This window comes from Cynocephalus volans, chromosome X (genome assembly GCF_027409185.1).
Source record: "Cynocephalus volans isolate mCynVol1 chromosome X, mCynVol1.pri, whole genome shotgun sequence".
Classification (NCBI taxonomy): Eukaryota; Metazoa; Chordata; class Mammalia; order Dermoptera; family Cynocephalidae; genus Cynocephalus; species Cynocephalus volans.
In genome coordinates, this window is record NC_084478.1 from 119,688,249 (window position 1) to 119,703,762 (window position 15,514).

The 15,514-nt window shown below is 45.5% G+C and overlaps 1 protein-coding gene across 1 annotated transcript; it reads right to left on the reverse strand.

The window, feature by feature from the left end:
- Positions 1-10,860: 10,860 nt before the first annotated feature.
- KCNE5 (potassium voltage-gated channel subfamily E regulatory subunit 5) lies at positions 10,861-11,289 on the reverse strand. The gene has a single exon (XM_063083014.1). It carries the CDS (start codon positions 11,287-11,289, stop codon positions 10,861-10,863), a length of 429 nt encoding a protein of 142 aa, XP_062939084.1.
- Positions 11,290-15,514: the final 4,225 nt, after the last annotated feature.

Below are 15,514 nucleotides of genomic sequence, written 5' to 3' on the forward strand. Positions count from 1 at the left end.
AAATGGGTCCTTCCAGTTGGCAAATGGCTATGAGGCTGACCTAGGTGAGGCCTCCGAGGAGCAGGAAAGGATGTAATTGTGGGTGATCACTCCAAAGCCTCAAAGGAACAAAGACAAGGAGATAAAGAAACTGGGGTGGGATAGAGAGGAAAAATGCAGAGGAGAAATGAAACATCCCTTTCCATGTAAGTTGCTTTTGGACCTAAGCTTCTGGAATCCAGGGCCTACATTTTGCCCAGAGAGCATTAAGTCAGTACTCGTTCTCTGTAGCTCTGTAAGGTGAGCACTCAACTCAGTTGCCAGACCCAGCAGATGGGCTGCATCACCGCTGCTGTATGCCCTGAGCGTGAGAGGAATTTTCCCCAGGAAAAATGTATCTCTGATAAACTCCTGTTGATCCTGAACTTGGAAATCTCAAATAACAGCAAGTCTGCCTTTGGGTCATGATGCACTAAAGTTCAAGGAAAAGCAGGTGGCAGGAGAGATTATTTTATTAAAGTGAAAACAACTTTCAAAAAGTGACTCAGGATCAGTGCAGATTCTTGAAATTTTTTTTTTTTTTTTTTTATGTGACTGAGGGATTGAATTTTATTTTATTTATTTATTTATTTTTAATTTGATTTTGTCGATATACATTGTGGCTGATTATTGCTCCCCATCACCAAAACCTCCCTCCCTTCTCCCTCCCCCCCTCCCCCCAACAATGTCCTTTCTGTTTGCTTGTCGTATCAACTTCAAGTAGTTGTGGTTGTTATATCTTCTCCCCCCCCCCCGGTTTGTGTGTGTGTGTGTGTGTGTGTGCGTGTGTGTGCGTGTGTGTGTGAATTTATATATTAATTTTTAGCTCCCACCAATAAGTGAGAACATGTGGTATTTTACTTTCTGTGCCTGACTTGTTTCACTTAATACAATTCTCTCGAGGTCCATCCATGTTGTTGCAAATGGCAGTATTTCATTCGTTTTTATAGCTGAGTAGTATTCCGTTGTGTAGATGTACCACATTTTCCGTATCCACTCATCTGATGATGGATTAAGGATTTAAATATACACCCTGAAACAATAAAACTTCTTAAAGAAAACATAGGAGAAACACTTCAGGAAATAGGACTGGACACAGACTTCATGAATACGACCCCAAAAGCACGGGCAACCAAAGGAAAAATAAACAAATGGGATTATATCAAACTAAAAAGCTTCTGCACAGCAAAAGAAACAATTAACAGAGTTAAAAGACAACCAACAGAGTGGGAGAAAATATTTGCAAAATATACATCTGACAAAGGATTAATATCCAGAATATATAAGGAACTCAAACAACTTTACAAGAAGAAAACAAGCAACCCAATTAAAAAATGGGCAAAAGATTCTGGAAATTTTTCTACACTTTGTATAGTCTTCTGACATCTGAGGTCTTGCAAGGTCCTAAAATGCATCCCGAATCCTGAAAGAAAAACTCAGTAACATTTAGGAGAGTTTTGGCATTGCATACATTGCATCATATTCTCATTTTTTGAAAAGATGTAATATTTGTGTGGTGTTTATGGGAGCTTTTCAGAGAGGGGGGGAGGAAGGGAGGAGGAGGAAGGAAGGAGGGAGAGAGAGAACTTCCTATCTTACAAGTGAGCAATCTCCTTAAAAATTTAATGCCAAGAAGCTTTAGGCTTTTATTTGGTTTTTTAGATGCTTAGAGAAAACAGGCCAGGGAGTGTCTGTGATAAGTCATTTCTCCTTCAAAGGGAAACTCTGGTTCTCTACCTAGTGACCCATATACTAAGTTTATACAAGCTTTATCCTTTTCACTGTACAGAGAAGTAATGAGTTGAAGGGTCTTCTATTTTAAGCTGCTCTGATTTGAGTTTAACCCCCACAATGTGGCTCTAGTCTGAGGTGACCTCAGGAGGACTGCTTTTATTGACAGAAGTTGGTGACTCCAGTCCAGCCGTCACTGATCTCAAAGACCCTGAGGAGGCTGGATTCAGAAGTTTTATAGATACTCAAGATAACCGAACTACATTCAATGGCATTTATTGAGCAACTAATAACAGTAGCTAATCATGTGCCAGCTCCCTCAGTGTACATTTTACATGCAACATCTCACTTTCCAACCCTCTGAGGTAGGGAGGCCCTATTATTATCATGGAGAAACTGAGGCTCCAAGAAGTTCAAACACTTACCCAAAGTTACTCAGCAAATAAGTGGCAGAACAGGGACTGATTTGTCTGCATGACCCAAGATGCTGTGCTGATTCCTTCCAAAGATTTATATCATTCCATAATCTTTCTTCTTTACTTCATTTCCAACATTCTCCAAAGAATAGTCCACACTAGCTGCTTTCTGTACATACCAAAAACTCCCTCCTTAACCCTTTCCCTCTGGCTTTCCCTGTCACCCACTAACTAGCCATCTGGAAAGTGACCAGTGACAGTCACTAGGAAATCAAATGTCCCCTTCTTAGCCTTCATTTGCAATATGCCTGCAGGATCAGACGCTCCCTCCTTCTTGAAGCTCTCCTCTCCTTTGGCCTCTGCAATTTTTCCACTTTCCTGTTACTTTCCTTATCTGTCCTTCTCTGTCTTCTTCAATGGGTTCCTCTGATGCCTTTCTCCTCCTGTAGACATGAATTTTTCTTAAGGCTCTGCCCTTTGTCTTGCCTCTACTCTCCTAGATTCAAAATGAAATGGCCTCAGGGAGAGGCATCATAGCATAATGGCTGTGAGCACTGACTCTCAAGAGAGTGTCTGCCTGAATTCCAATCCTCCTCTGTCACATGCTAGTAACTTTGGCAAGTTTCTTTGTGCCTCTGTTTGCACATCTGTAACATGAGGATTCATCAAGATCATGTATACAGAGCATTTGGACCAGTGTCTGACAAATAGTAAGCCTCATACAACTGTCTGCTATTGTATAGGCTGGGCCCCCAGGTTCTAACTTTCACCCACACTCCAGGTCCACTCCAACTCATTGCTTCATATCTCCCCCTGAGGTCTCTAAGAAATTCACCATGGCCGTAACTGCCTTCATATCTCCATTCCTACTCTTGAAAGATCCCACTTTTTAATAACACATTTCTATTAGATATCACCACTATCCCCATTAGCGTGCTGTCAAAACCTCGTGAACTTTACCGTACCTTCTAGCTTTCCATCTATATTCTATTGGTTACATAGCTCTGCCAGTTCTACCTTTTAAAATTCTCCAATCTGGGCAGCAAAAGTGTTTTGGAATTGATAGTGGTGATGGTTGCACACCATGTAAATATACCAAATGCCACCAAATTGTACACTTCAAAATGGTTCTTATGGTAAGTTTTATGCTATGTGTATTTTACCACGATAATAAATAAATAAATAAATAACTGACCATATCTTTCTACCTCCATTGCTATAATCATAGTACAGAGGACACTGTCATTTCTCCTCTGGAATACTGTCACAGCCTCCTAACCAGTCCTTTATGCTTCTGCTTTTGCCTACCCCCACAGGTACTGATCCTATAAGTCTGAGGGTGGAGCCTGGGAATCTGCCCTGTTATCGAGCACCCCCGGGAGTGCTTATTAAAGTTTGGGAATCCCCACCTACAGGATGAAGTTCAAACTCCTTAGTCTGGCAAGATCCTTCATGTCTTCCCCTAGTGTGTCTCTTTTCCTCTTTATTTTACTTTTTCTTATAATTGCTTTATAGTTTGGCCAAGGATAATAATTTGCCATGAACTAATAGTAGGATTAAGATAACCCTCTGACGTTCAAGGCAAAAGAAAGAGAGGAGAAGAAAGAGGAGGAGGAGAGGGAGGAGAGAGGAAAGAGGGAAAGGTGGAGCTCGGGGTTTAAACCTTAGCTCAAATCCTAGCTCCACCACTTAACTAGCTATATGACCCAAAGTAAGTCAGTTGACCTCTCTGACCCTCAGTCTCCTTATCTGTTAATAATAATAATAAAAAAAAAAACTACCACCCTACGTACAATCTTGCTGTGCAGATTAAATTAGATAACACATGCAAAATGCTTAGTATTTATGTATTTGCAATAATTTTGTAAAAAAAAATTAATGAGTTTTTAAGCTTAGAAAAAGAAAAGGAATGATACATGTTAATGACATAGTTTTTCCATAAAAGAGTGTTTTCTCAGTACTTAGCCCAGTGTGTGGCCTATATTGAGGGCTAAATACATTTTCTCTCTTGCTGTTGTTATTAATATCACTAATGTTGGGGCTAGGAGCAAGCACACCAGCAGAGAACTTAACCTTGGCAAGGTAAAGGAGCACATCTTCCTGAGAGCCGGAAGTGTGTGAGATGGCTGTGTGGACATGGCGCAGAGGGGAGCTGAAGGAGCTTCTGTCAGTTGGCCTCCAACTCATCAGTAATGAAGGAGGTGAAGTCATCTCCTGAGAATGAGGGAGAGGGCTGGGGCTGGGGGCTTGAGGAGAGGGCAGGAAGTTTGTAGCAGCTGCTGTAGGGAATGTGATAGGGAGCCAGCAAGAGAGGAATGAACGGATTGCTGAGCAGTCAGAGGGGCCAGCTTAGGGAAGAGAGCAGGCACTGGCAGGGAACCCACTAAGCAATGTTTCTTCAACAAGCCAAGAGTGGAATCAGCTACCTTCAAGGGGTCACTCAGGGCTGCAGATTGGAAAGGCAAGAATGGGACAAAGCGTAGGGGTAGGGAAGGATTCTAGGGTGGGCACAGGAACAGTGGGACTGTCTATGGACCTGGGCTAAAAAGGAAGGTTCATTTATCCTTCAACAGATATTTAGTGAGCACATATTTCATAAATATTATACAAGTGCCTGGGCATGGAGGATGCTGCAGAGAACCAAACAGACAAACTCTTTGCATTCAGCGTGTGTCCACACAAAGGCTTGCACACGAATGTTCATAGAAGCTTTATTCATTATTGTGAAAACTGGAAACAACCCAGATATTCTTCAGCAGGTGAATGGATAAACAAACTGTCAAGATGAGAGGGAAGTACAGAATGAGTAGTAGCACTACTGAACACTTACCCTGGGCTGGGCACTATGTCAACTACTCAGTCATCACAACAGCCCTGGGGAGGTAGGTGCTACTTAGTACATTCATTTTGTATGTAGGGAAAGGAGGCTTAGAGGAGGTTAAATAACTTTCCTGATGTCACTCAGCTAGTGAAAGACAGCCCACAGGTCTGGACTCAGGCAGTCTGGCGCTTGAGCCTACACCCTACGCGCCTCACTCTTCTGTTTTAATGGGTGAAGGAGAAATCAAAATGTGGGGACTCTTGAACTGACCAGCCCCCTGGACTTGCTAGAGGGAAATCCCAAACTTCCAAGGGATGGTGCCAGTTACTCAAGACACAGGATGGAGACTAATCCAGCTGATTCCAGGGCAGACAAACAGGGCTTGTCATTTGACCATGGCCTTGGTTTAGTACACACTTATAGGTAGACGGCAGGAAATTGATGACAATTCCATCCTTACGGTCCTCAGGAGACCCGTCCTAGTTTTTCTCCCCTCACTCCCCTCAGCCATTCCTCTCAGTGTCCTATTTGCTAACCTTCCGATGGACAGAGGGCCAACTGGGGAGCAAGCCAAGGGCTTCTCTCCCCTTCTGGCTGCCCCAATTACTCCCGTCTCCACCCCTATCTCATCCCCCACCCTAGGAGACTCCCATGGAAATGCAGGTGCCCTCCCAGAAGGCTGAAGGTTACAGTGTTCCGAACTCCCCCAGAAGCAGTGGGGTTGGACAAAAAGCAAGAGTTCTGTCCTTGAGGAGCTTAGCACAATGGTGTGACTGCCAGAGCAACTCTTATCCATATCAGACTTGAGTGTCCTTCGTACCTCTCTCCCTCGCCCAGTGTCTGGAAGCTACTGCTAACGATGCATTCCTTGTATCGTTTCTGGGATGAATAGCAGAACAGATGTAAATGAGTAAGATCATTAGATCCTGGCGGGAGGGAAGGAACAGTTTGGGACTACTAGGACTGGGAATGGCAGGGGGAAGCTTGGAACAGGAAGGGGGGAAAGGAGATAAGTACCAATCCCATAGCTATGCCAAGGGCTTTTCCTGACCACAGTGCTCCTAGAGAAATGGCCCCATGAAAGTAAGAGCAAAATTAACAGGTCCTTTGTCTCCATTCTTTCTCTTGCTAGGCCTACTGGAGCTGCTAGCCCTACTAGATCGCATTTAGATCCTAAAAAGAGGCAACGAAAGGCTCCTGTCTTTCCAGGGACCTGAGGTGTTTTCATGAATGGACATGTTGTGGGTCAGGTATGTGGGAATTCAGTAAACTTGTACTGCAATTCAGTCATTTATGGCCACCCCAGTCCTCCCCAGGGTCCCAAGAGCATCTGATAGTAAGAGCAGAATGTGACTTGAGAAATTGCAGGACCACCCCCCCGTCCCCTCCCCAACACATGCAAACATTTCGAGGTATCTCTCCATCCAGAGTCCACTGACATCCACAGCCAGAGATTCTTTCCTTGAGTTTCACCTTTACATTATCCTAAATGATCTATTATAAAATGTGAACACCCTTGGAGGGGGAAGTCATTTGAAGCGATGATAAGCTCTTCCACACCTGTATGAAGTAACTCAGCTGTTTGCCTTTTTCTCTGACTTAAAAGGGCACTGCAGCACCATGTGAACGTACCTAACACTACTGAACTGCACACTTACAAAGTGGTTAAGATGGTAAATTGTGTGTTTTAGCACATCGTAAGAAATGTATCTGAGGTCTGTCCTGCTGTCTGCTCTGACTGCACTCTCTTCGGAGGAAGAGGCACAGGCCACAGCTTTGACTATGACTCTGCTCTCCCTCAAAACACAGCTGATGGGGGACTGGTGGGACCACTTGGACACATGCTCTGAGGCCAAGCACAGAAATAAAAGTTGCCTTAATCACATTATTTGTCTTCCTGGGCAGGCTATAGGTTGTGTTAAGTAACAAAAGGGCTGAAAAGTGACTTCCCATCCAATTTCTTCTCCCAAGGCCATTTTTGGTGAGTGGTTCAAGTTCACCTACGCTGACTATTGACCACTCTAATCTCTTCACCCTTGGCTGTTCTCGGCCATGTTCCCGTACCTTCACAGAGCATTCTAGACTGCTCTTCCTCCTACCTTCCTCACAAAGCCCACAGCTTCTGATTTTTTGCCCTTCATTCCCCTCTCGTATGCCTTCTACCAATCCCTGAGGACCCGTGTCTTCAAAAGTCGAGACCCTGGGCCTGGTGGAACTCTGTAAATTAAGTATTACTGTCATAATTTTTTTAAAGGGCACTGTGGGCCTGACGGTAAAGGGAAATATAGTTAGGATGGTGAGATATTTATGCAGTTTTCTAGCCAGACAAGATTCTAAGAATGCAGGAGACAGGCCAGAAATCTGGGAGCTAGTGGCTAAGTATTAGCAATCCTCTTCTTTGGGCAATAAGAGTAGACTCTACATACTGAAGAATTTTCTTTTCCCCCCACCTCCCCCACCCAACTGCCAAAAGGCACTCCCCAAAGGAAGGAACAGGAAAATATACACTCAACACCTTATACTTCTATAGCTGCTGAGTACACGTACTTCTCCTAGCTCTTTCCCATACATCCTCTCATTTGATCCTCAAATCCCCACAGCTGTGGAGATGAGGGCCTGGAGAGGTTAAGCAGATCAGCCGAGAAACAGCCTGTTAATTGGCACAGCCAGGTCTGGACCCCGGTTCTCCTGATTTCTGGTTCTGTCCTCTCTCCACGACATCCCAGTACATTTGCTCTAGCCGCTAGGCAAGATTGTTTGGAAAACAGCCCAGGCCTTTTTCTCTTTGTTGATACAAATTATGTGCACATCTTGGAAAGAAATGGCAAATTGAAAAGGAGAAGATGGTAACTACAAACAAATGAAAGAAAGACTCCATTTATATCCCTCTAGAAAAGTAAAATTGACAACACAGAAATTTGTCTGTAATGGAAGAAAAGTTTCCTTTTATTTTTGTACTGTCAACGAGCACTGCCAGACATTGGAACTTAAAACATGTCCTAGCCCCTCTTTGGTGAAAGCTTCAGGTTACAAGTAAGGAAGCGCAGGTCTTCTGCTTCATTATTAATAAGGAGCAAAGATCTGAACCTGAATTGAAACAGGATCTGCTTATGCAGAGGGGAGAACTAGACTGCTGGGTGGGGTAAAAAAAAAAAAAAGGGAATCACTCTATTTTATTAGCATGTTTAACATTTTTGAAGTTACGTTAAGGACAAGGCTAGCAGTTCCCCAGTTTTACAGTCAGCTCATGCTTATCGGGGATACATTATCAAAACTGGGGCTTGGCCAAGCACCTAGTTTTCCGTTTTTCTCTCTCTTTGCTCACCATAATATGATCACTTCAATGCTGTTGACATACCAACTCGTTGCTAGAAAATTGAGTGTCCAGTCTTCTGGGAAACTTCATTATCTGGGACACATTGCAATGCTGAAAGTGCTTGAAAAAAACAACTGGGCAGTAAAGTAAATCGCTCTCCCCAGGCCAATTTTCTTACCAGGGGAGTTCTTAATGGATACTCTAAGTCATCATAAAAAAGGTTAAAGTGTCTTTAAAAGCAGGAATATTTTGCTGTGGGATTTGTTTCCCACAGCTGACACATTAATGTGCATTATGGGCATTGCCTCAACTGCTCCCAGTTTTCTTTATTTTATTTTATTTTTGGCAATATATTCTTTTAAATGTCTATGGAAAAATGGTACAAATATGTTTACAAAGTTTCAACACCTAAAGAAGTGATTATGCCTTATTATCAAAATAATTTTGTGTCCTCAGTTATGCCAGATAAATGTGCGACATTGTTGTACTAAAAACAAAGGGCTGGAGACTGTCCCCTCCAGATGCCCTGACATTGCTCTATATCAGTGCCCTCCCTCCATATCTTGCTCAGGCCTCCCTGCCTTTCAGAGATGGCTCTCACAGCACGCCCTCTCTTCCGTCATCGTCTTGAACTACTGCCCAATCCCTGGCCCCCACCTACAAGGAGAGGGGGCGACTTGAGAGCTGGAACTAGGACTGGAGAAGAGCCAGTGGGACAAGGCCAGTAGAGTTTCAAGGAGTGAATCCTAGGAATGAAAGTAAGTTCATTTAAATTATTAATAGCTCCAGTAAAATACCAGATGGGTAGGTCAAAACCAATGCCTTGAATGAGGTTTGTATATTATTGATGCATTTAAGTGACCCATAATATCTTTGTCCTGCTATTACTGAAAAGTCAACTGTATTTAAGCAAATTGGCTTATTGCTAAGAGGTGATTTTTACGTGTGTTTGATGAAGCCCAAACAGCCATCATCAGGTATAAGCATTCTAGCTCTAAGCAGGTAATTTTCTGAAATCCTTCTTGAGACAAAGAGAATAAGTCAATAAAAACATGCCTCTAACTTTACCCACCAGTAGTAAAGATTGCTTAGTTTAAGCATCTTCTCTTTGACTTCAGATTTACACTATTTGGTGGCTTTCTTCTTATTTAATAAGCCACTTTTCTGCGAGAGTTATGAAGGTGGCTTTTAAAAATTACCTTTGATAATGGCTAATACTGATGGGCCTGAGAGCTTTTTTTTTTTTTTAAGCGCAGCCTGAAAAACTGCAAAAGGAAAGTAGGAAATCCTTATTTAGCATTGTGATATTTGAAAGTGCTTCAGAATTAAGAAAAAAGGAGGGGGAAGCAGGTCTATCTTTTGAAACACTTGAAAAAAACAAGCCGGTTAGCCATATAACAAACGGCTTCCTTCACTCACAATCACACCTATTGTATTGAAACTGGATATGAGGGTACTTCAAAAAATTCATGGAAAAATAGAATTAAAGGTAATATTAATGCTTCCATGAACTTTTTGAAGTATCCTCTTATAGATATATAGACTTTACAACAACTCAACCCTCAAATCCAAACATCATTTCCAAAAGCAAGAATTTCTTCTCTATATGGCAGGGGGTCTCGAGGCTGGGATCTTTGAGAGAAGAGTCTTAGGTTATTGTTTAAACGGTCTTTATTACCTGCCTCTGACATTCCCCAGGGTTACAGAGCAGGCGCCATCTGAGCCTCATGTCCCATGGATGAAGCAGACACTTCAATAACAACTGAATCAATGCAGGAGAGGCATTTAGAAGTATTGGGGTGATACACCCAGTAATAGTTCGTTCCCTAGGGCAGAAGATGGCAAAGCTACTAAAAATCAGGCAAGTTACCTTTGGGATGACAACTGGGGAGATAAGAAAACCGTACAGTTAGGGTCATTCATAGATGTTCTCCTCCCCAAATAGACCGCCTCCCCCTTCAGTCCGCATTAAGTCCATATCCCACAGACTAGTCCTAGTGTCCCGCTAGCTCCCTGCTGAAGTGGAGAGGGAGGGAAAAGATGTCTGAGGTCTCTTCATTTTCTTTGTCTCTGTCCCTAAGGCAACAGGAAGCTGGAGCTGCTGCAGCCGGCCTGGCACTGATGGCGAGCCCGTTGGCTCTGCAGAGTGAGCAGTCCCTGGCTGCCCCTGGAGCAGCTGCCAGCTAGACGGCCCAGCGTTCTGATAGACTTCAGTGCTTCCGTTCAATGCCAAGTGTTGGACGTGTTGGATTCAGTTCCCAGAGGGCTGGAGCGTGTTGTCAGGGCTGTCTGAAGACAAGAGAGCAGAGGCAGTTTAGTGCAGTTGGATTTGCGGGGTCGGGGTGGAGGCGGGGGGTGGGGGAGGTGGAGAAGAGGGAGAAACTGGCCAGAAGGGTGGGGCTTCTCCTTCCAGGGCCTTCCAGACAATGTCTCCTGGCCTCTCATCATTGTCTGGGCCTCAGGTGAGGCGAACCCAGGAAGGGGAGGAAAGGGCGGGAGCCGCGCCCAAGGATAAGCGAGACGAGGAGGGCGCGAGCCAGCAAACTGAGGCTGTGGCTCTAGACCCGCTCGGCGCCCTGGGCAAGAGCAGGCAGCCCCCCGGGGGCGAGCTGGCGGCGGCCCTCGGCCGGGGAGCCGGCGGCAGTCTCGGCGTCGGTGGCCAGGGCGCCTCCAGGGGCCCATTCGTGCTCAGCGCAGGCCTGGGACAGCTCGTCCTTGGCCTCGACGAGCTTGCGGGAGCGGGTGTAGGCCAGGATGAGGCCTCCGGCCAGGCAGGCGTAGAAGATCATGATGAGCAGGATGTAGAGATAGGCGTCGTCGCCCTTGGCGCTGGTCACCTCGCGGCCCACGAAAGGGTCAGGCACGACCCCCATGCCCATACTGGGGCCGGGGCCGGCGCCCAGGCCGCTGGCGTTGCCCCGATGGTGCAGCTCGAGCAGCAGACGGCTCAGGAGGGTTCGCAGCCGCTGGCTCTCGCTGCAGTTCATGGCTGTCGGGGAGTGACACGGGGGCTCCAGGACGCTGCTGACCTTTCCCCCGCGCGAGGGCGAGCGAGCGAGCGGGCGGGCCGGGCGCGGCGACCGCAACGACGACGACGACGGAGGCACCCAACTCTCGGGCGGGCGCGCAGTGGCTGGGGGCGCCGGCCGCCGGCCTCCTTATCCCCTCACCCCCGCCCCTCCTCCCCGTCCCCACCACGCCCCCTCCGGCCCGAGGCCGCCTCTTCCCAGGCTCCGGCTGTCTCGCTGCTCCGGGGAAAGGAGACAGCTGGTGGGGGGGGGAGAGGAGAAAGGGACAAGGGAGGGGGCGAGGCCGGGGGAGGGGCGGAGGGGGCGGGGGCTCGGAATGTGCACGGCCCCAGGCAGCAGAGGCTGGCAGGGCAGCTCGCTGGGGCCAGGCCTGGACCCTGGGCTGCGGAAGAGAATTCTTTCCAAGTTCTGGCCACGTGCCCCGCAGGCCCGGCTTGGCCCAAATAAGCATCTGGTCCCCCAAGGCAGGCCCTGCCTGGGGCACTCAAGTGCACTCACAGACACCTTCTGCCTCCCGGCAGCTCCCCCTAAACGTGCCTCTTCCACATCTTATGGCGGTTACTTCCATAGACAAGGTCCCTGGCCTATCTTTCTAGTCCTCAATCCTTTCTCCCACCCCCATCCCCGGTCGGAGGAGAGCGTCTTATTCAGAAGATGCTCAGGCCAAATTTGGTGACTGCGTGGTCCGGCACTTGCTAGAAGGCCAATGCAGAGTAAGACTCCCGGGTTTAAAATGGTTTGTGATAATATACCAACCTCCTTGAAGGTACCCCTGCTCCGGTCTTGTGTCACAATTTTTGAGGGGCCCACACATCTTAGCATGTGAGTGTGCCATCCATGATGTGCCCTGTTTCCTTTGGGTAAGCCAGCTTCCTGGAAATGAGACCAAGTTCTTCCATTAAGAGGAGCTGGGATATTAAAAAGGCCCTTTGACTACACTGTCTAGATGTCTCAGGATCTGAAAAGTGCCCTTTCTAGAAAATCTGCTCACCTCACTCCCAGCTAGGCGAGCAAACAGCTCTGTGCTTGCTTCCCCAGGGCCTGGTTACAGGTCTAGGCCCTGATGGCTTCTGGAGCAGCCATTTTTTCTCAGAGGGTATCTTCTTTTAGGGGAAAACAAGCCACTGAGACAAAAATCAATCCAGAATATGTTAAACTGGAAGCAGGCTGGGCTTCACAAAGGAAAAAGGTTGATTTATAGACCATGAGGTAAAAAAAAAAAAAAAAAAAAAATGAGGTAGTGCTGGTCAGGTCTGGTTGTACAAGTGTACTTCAAAAAGTTCCTGGAAAAATTCTTATCTTTCCATTCTAGTTTTCCAGGAACTTTTTGAAGTACCCTCATATATTGAAGGCAAATGAGAATAGAAGGGAAGAAAGGAACATGTATATGCCCTTATGCACACTTTGAAAACCAACCTGTTCAAGACCATTCTGTCCCAGGGCCATTCAATCTGTAGACGCCACGGGTTGAAAAAGGAAGGTTTTCTGGTGCCTCTGCCCAGCCACCCTTCAGCTCACTATTCTTCTCAGGTGTTGCAGCCTTCTGTCTGTTGAGGTGAGGTTGGCACCAAACTGTATCCCGGATCTCAAACCTGAGGCCTTGCTTCACAGCCTCTACACAGGCCTCAGAGACATTCCACATGACCCTGACCACTGATCACCCTGCCTCAGTGTTCTCACCTCAGAGGGGCTCAGAGAAGAATTGTTAAAATGACTTGGCATGATGAATGCCAGAGTACACAGCTAGGGAATTTCCAAAGCAGTACCAACCTAGGGATATGACTGTTGAGCTAAAGGACTCCTCTTATCTGTTAAAACATGGCCAGAAATAGGTAGGGGTTTTGGTGGGGGAGAATAATCATTTAAACTTCTACTTTTCAACAGCCTTTTGAGCTAGTAGGATTATTCCCATTTTCAGAAAGGGAAACTGAGGTTCAGAATGGTTACATAGCAGGAGAGAATTATAAAGTTTGACTTTGTTTTTCTCAGTCCTAACACATTACTCTTGTCAAATGGGCGGTGTCCATCAGCTACCTCCATTTCCCCTCCTCTCCCTCCTCTGGAATCTTCTAGAGTCCAGTGCTTTCTGCCAAAACTGTTCTCTGTTAAGTTCACCAGTGACCTCCCAGCCAAATTCAAGGGTCTCTGCTCAGTTTGCATCTTTGACCTCAAGGATGAATTTGATACCATCAACCACCCACTCTTTCCTGTAACTGTCCTACCCTTGGCTCTCATGGCATTGCATTCTCAAATTTCTTATCTCTCTGACCCAATCTTTCTCTGTCTCTGCTGGCTCCTCTTTTTTCCTCTTCCCATTAACTGTTGGAATCCCCGAAGACTCAGTCCTCAGCTATTCTCTTTTAACACCCATTTCCTTGGAAAGTGTCTCCTTACATAGTTTCACCAACCAGCTTGCATATATTTAGCCAAATTTGAATCTCTAGCTCTGATTCTTTCTTGGTATGTCTCTCAGATCCATCCGCTGCTTCCTTTCTGGTTTTATTGCCGCAGGCTTAATCCAAGCTCTCCTTACTTCAGGTCAAATATGCAAACTGAGAGTCCCCTGGCAGATCTCCTTGCCTACAACCCAATCAACAATGCTATAGCTAGAATATTTTCCAACACCACTTCCATCAATTCGCCTCTATATTCAGAAACCCAGAGTCACTCCTCAGTGTTTCATTAATGTAGTTCAGTCTTCTTTGGTGGACCTTAGGTCCTCACCACCAATAGACCCCACCTTCTCTCCTTTGAACTTGAAAAACAGCATAGTCCTGGAGTTCTTCTCCAATGCTCTGTGCCTTTCACCTTCCTCAAAATTCACTGACTGAAGGAAACCTTGCTTGACACCCCTGTTTGTGCTCTCAGATTCTTCACCCTAACTCATATTGCAGCATACAGTGAATAAAACTTGGAAAACACAGGAAAGCATCCAAAAAAATTACCAATAGTGCACACATGTGCCACACACACACACACACACACACACACACACACACACACGTACACACACACTCATTATTTTGCGGTTGGTCTTTTTCACTTAACAACATATTTACTATTTTTCTATATCATCATTTTATTGTCTACACAGTATTCCAGATTATGGATCTACCATAATTTATTTAAATTTGTCTTTATTGCAAGATTTCTGTTATTTCCAGGTTTTGCTATTAAAAATAATGTTTTAATGAACACATACAAGGGTACTTCTAATTCCACTAAAAGAAATTATTACCAGAGAGAAAGTGAATTACTAATTTACAGAAGACTGGTGTGGGAGTGGTAGATGTGTAGAAGAGGGTGAAAATAGACATGGAGAATAGTCATCAAATTTAAAAAGGCCCAACCCTCAGAAAAAAACAACAGGTGTATGCGGGGGTGATTATGGCTTTCTTTTCACACCAGGGACTGCTGGGCATTTTTCTAAATCCCAGTCCCAAGCCAGCTCTGAATGGCTGAGATGCCAACGCCTTTCCCCACCACACTTAATAAAACTGCAAATCCATCAAACAAGGTTTGGTTTTCATTCCTCCCCACCCTTCCACACCTGCCCCATACCTGTCGAATAATCATCTGTCTACTTATCATCTAGAATTCACTTATTTTCTGAATGATAATCAATGTGTTGACAAAGAGAAGTGATTTATAATCATGTATTTAGACTTTCAAAAAGTCCTAGAAAAGGTTCTGTTCCATGCCAAGGTTATTTTTTAGAGTACAATAGAGGCGCCATGGACTAGGAAATGCTTTCGCCATTCCTTGAGACTGTGAGTACTTCCTGCCAATAGTGCAGCTCCATGGAAGTTGGTTGAATGGAACTGAGTTTGGCTAGTTGCCAATGGACAGGCACAGATGGTAAGCACTGCTGGAGTCCAGGAGGCTGGCCAGAGCCAGAATGGGCTCTGAAAGAGGGGGAGGAAAGAAGGCTTCATGAAGCACCAACTACAAACTGAGAAAGAATCATTCATTCAACAAATATTTATTGCATGTTACTTTGTGCAAGGCACTGTGCTAGGTCCTACAGACACATCGGTGAGCAAGTCACATCAGTGAACAGTTTGTGCCTTTGTAACTCTCACAGCCATTTCTTTGTGAATTAGGGACAAACAGGGAGCACCAGGACATGGAACAGGGTGAGCAGTGGGCAGGAAGGCCAGCCAGAATTCTGGTTTGTTGAGAA